This window comes from Coffea eugenioides, chromosome 2 (assembly GCF_003713205.1).
Source record: "Coffea eugenioides isolate CCC68of chromosome 2, Ceug_1.0, whole genome shotgun sequence".
Taxonomy (NCBI): Eukaryota; Viridiplantae; Streptophyta; class Magnoliopsida; order Gentianales; family Rubiaceae; genus Coffea; species Coffea eugenioides.
Genome location: NC_040036.1, coordinates 70,447,461 through 70,450,193, shown reverse-complemented (window position 1 = coordinate 70,450,193; position 2,733 = coordinate 70,447,461). Strand labels below are relative to the sequence as shown.

The following is a 2,733-nucleotide window of genomic DNA, read 5'->3' as shown; positions in this document are numbered from 1 at the left end:
CAATATTTAGATCGTTTCCTTGAATTGATACATTATCAGTAAATATGTGAACGAGAATGTGCATCTGGAACGTTTTGCAAAAATGTCGGCTGAAACTTCTTAGCACTATTACGATGAATGTGCATCTATAGGTTTTCTGATATGTATCCGCTTGGATTAACTGTTTTTGGGGATATTTTTGAAATATTTTGCTGTAGCAGAGTTTTTAGAATATATTTTAAAATATTTTTAGAAAATATTTTGAAATAGTTTTTATTGGCACTTTATTATGAGATATTTGGTAAAATTTTAAAAAAATTTAAACTAATTTTTAGATTATCTTTTAGAGTACTTTATTGTAACTTTTATTGTATTTGAAAAACTAATTTTTAAAAAACACTTCAAAAACAGGAGAGCAAACAAAGCTAAATCAAAAAATGTATTTTTTTTATTACTACAGATTTATTGAATAAAATTTATTTTTTATCAAAAAAAAATCCTCATAAAAAACCAATATAAAACTTCAATCCAACTTGAACTTTGAAAATAAAAAAACCTGGCAGTCTACCAAGAAGATGACGAAAGAATACAGAATTAAGCTTAACCTGGCTAATTCGTGTATCCAACTCAGCTTAGCAGCAGTATTAGTTGTCCTTGCAAGTCTAACATTCCCATCGGATTGTTTCCATCATCATGGCCATCATCCGGAAATCACTGCTGCCCTCTTTGTCTTTGGTGACTCACTTATTGATCCTGGAAACAACAACTACATCAACACAAGTACTCCTTTCCAGGCCAACTTTCCGCCATACGGAGAATCTTTCTTCAAATATCCGTCAGGGAGGTTTTGCGATGGCCGTGTAATCCCTGACTTTATTGGTAAGTATGTAGGAGGTAGCCAGATTTTATTACAAAAAATCAACAAATGTGCACTGATTTATGTCCTTTCCATATATTCAATAACAAGCTTGCTTTGTTGTAATGACCATTTGCAGCTGAATACGCAAAGCTCCCTTTCATTCAACCTTATCTCCAAATTGGCTACCAATATCAGTTGGCTTATGGTTCAAACTTCGCATCTGCTGGCGCTGGTGCTCTAGTTGAAACCTTTCCCGGATTTGTATGTAATTCACTTATGTAGTGTAATTCAATGATGTAATAGTGCCGTTTCCCAACATATATGGGTTATTGATCTGGAGTCATTTCTCAGGTTATCAACCTTAAACAGCAGTTGTGGTATTTTAACGAGGCTGAAAAACAGTTGAGGTCGAATCTTGGTAAAACAGGAGCAGAGCGAATCTTGTCCAATTCTGTATACTTTTTTAGCATAGGGGGTAATGATTACACGACCGATTCCAGAACTTCCGGCATATATAAGTCATTTACCCCAGAGGATTATGTAGCAATGGTGGTTGGCAACATTACAGCTGCTGTCGAGGTAAATTTTTAATTTTTACTGCTAGACAACAGTCAATTAGCCATTGTAGAGCAAGGCGAAGTGATTATTAGCATGCATAACAGGAAATATACAAGAAAGGTGGGAGAAAATTTGGAGTTCTAAATCTGCCGCCTCTAGGCTGTATACCAGTCTATAGAGCTGCCGATGTGGCTGCTGGAGGGACTGGAGAGTGCAATGGAGAGATCACAGCTTTGGTCAAGTTACACAATGCCTTGCTTTCCAAAAAACTCAAGCACCTGCAGAAGCAGCTCAAAGGCTTTAGATATTCATATTTTGACATCTTCGCTGTTGTTGATGAAATATCCGACAATCCATCAAAATACGGTACGTGCATCAACATTTATTACTTGTTAGCATTAGTAATCCAACTATAGAAATTGAATAACTTTGCAAATATTTGAGTAATTATATAGTGCTTAAATTTGTTCTGCTAATATCTGCATCTATTGTACTAGTACGCACGTTGCAATTAAAATTGACAATTGTACAAACTCTGAATCCAAACTAACTATACCAGTGCTAAACTTTTTCAGCAAACCTGCATTGCATGGTGGAGTAATTAACAATGAGTTTCCATTTTTACACTCTGTTTTTAATTGAACAAAAGGTTTTAAAGAAGTGAAGAGTGGATGCTGCGGCAGTGGCCCTTTTCGAGGAGCTGATAGCTGCGGAGGGAAGAGAGGAATAAAAGAATACGAGCTATGTGACAATCCACAAGATTATTTGTCCTTTGACTCCGGTCATCCAACTCAAGCGGCCAACCAGCTATTTGCGAAGCTCATCTGGGCCGGACCCGCCAATATTACTGGGCCTTATAATCTCAAGTCCCTCTTTCAGATTTCATTTGTAACCTGATCTACTCTTGATTGAAGTTCACTAGTAGGGGTCTGTTTTCACTTCCAAAATAAGACAAGACAACTGTTCACATATTTGTCTTTTTTTGTTGTCAAAAAACACAACATAAATACGTTTGTTTCATCATATCGTTTCGCAAATAAATCAAAATAAACTGTTTGACAGAGGAGGATCTTTGTTTCTTGTTTCAATCTTTGTACAATATTCGTAATTATATTCTCGCATTTTTCTTCTTAGACTTTTTCTAGGCAAATTATCAATCAGTAAATAAGCTTCTATAACGTGTTTCAAGACTCAGTATATTAAAAATTCAATGCTACTGAATACTACATCATGCTGTAGGTAGGTATGATAATACTGTACAAAGAAAGCATGTGAAATTCCCAATTTGCCTTTGTGTAAGGTGACATTCTCTAATGATGCAACAACAAAGCATATTT

The 2,733-nt window shown here is 35.4% G+C and overlaps 1 protein-coding gene across 1 annotated transcript; it reads left to right on the top strand.

Annotated features, from left to right (window-relative positions):
* The first annotated feature begins 473 nt into the window (after positions 1-473).
* Positions 474-2,457, top strand: LOC113761170 (GDSL esterase/lipase 2-like). The gene is made up of 5 exons (XM_027304037.1): positions 474-858; positions 975-1,099; positions 1,190-1,417; positions 1,501-1,762; positions 2,046-2,457. Exons 1-5 carry the CDS (start codon positions 555-557, stop codon positions 2,291-2,293), a joined length of 1,167 nt encoding a protein of 388 aa, XP_027159838.1. The 5' UTR covers positions 474-554; the 3' UTR covers positions 2,294-2,457.
* The last annotated feature ends 276 nt before the right edge of the window (positions 2,458-2,733 follow it).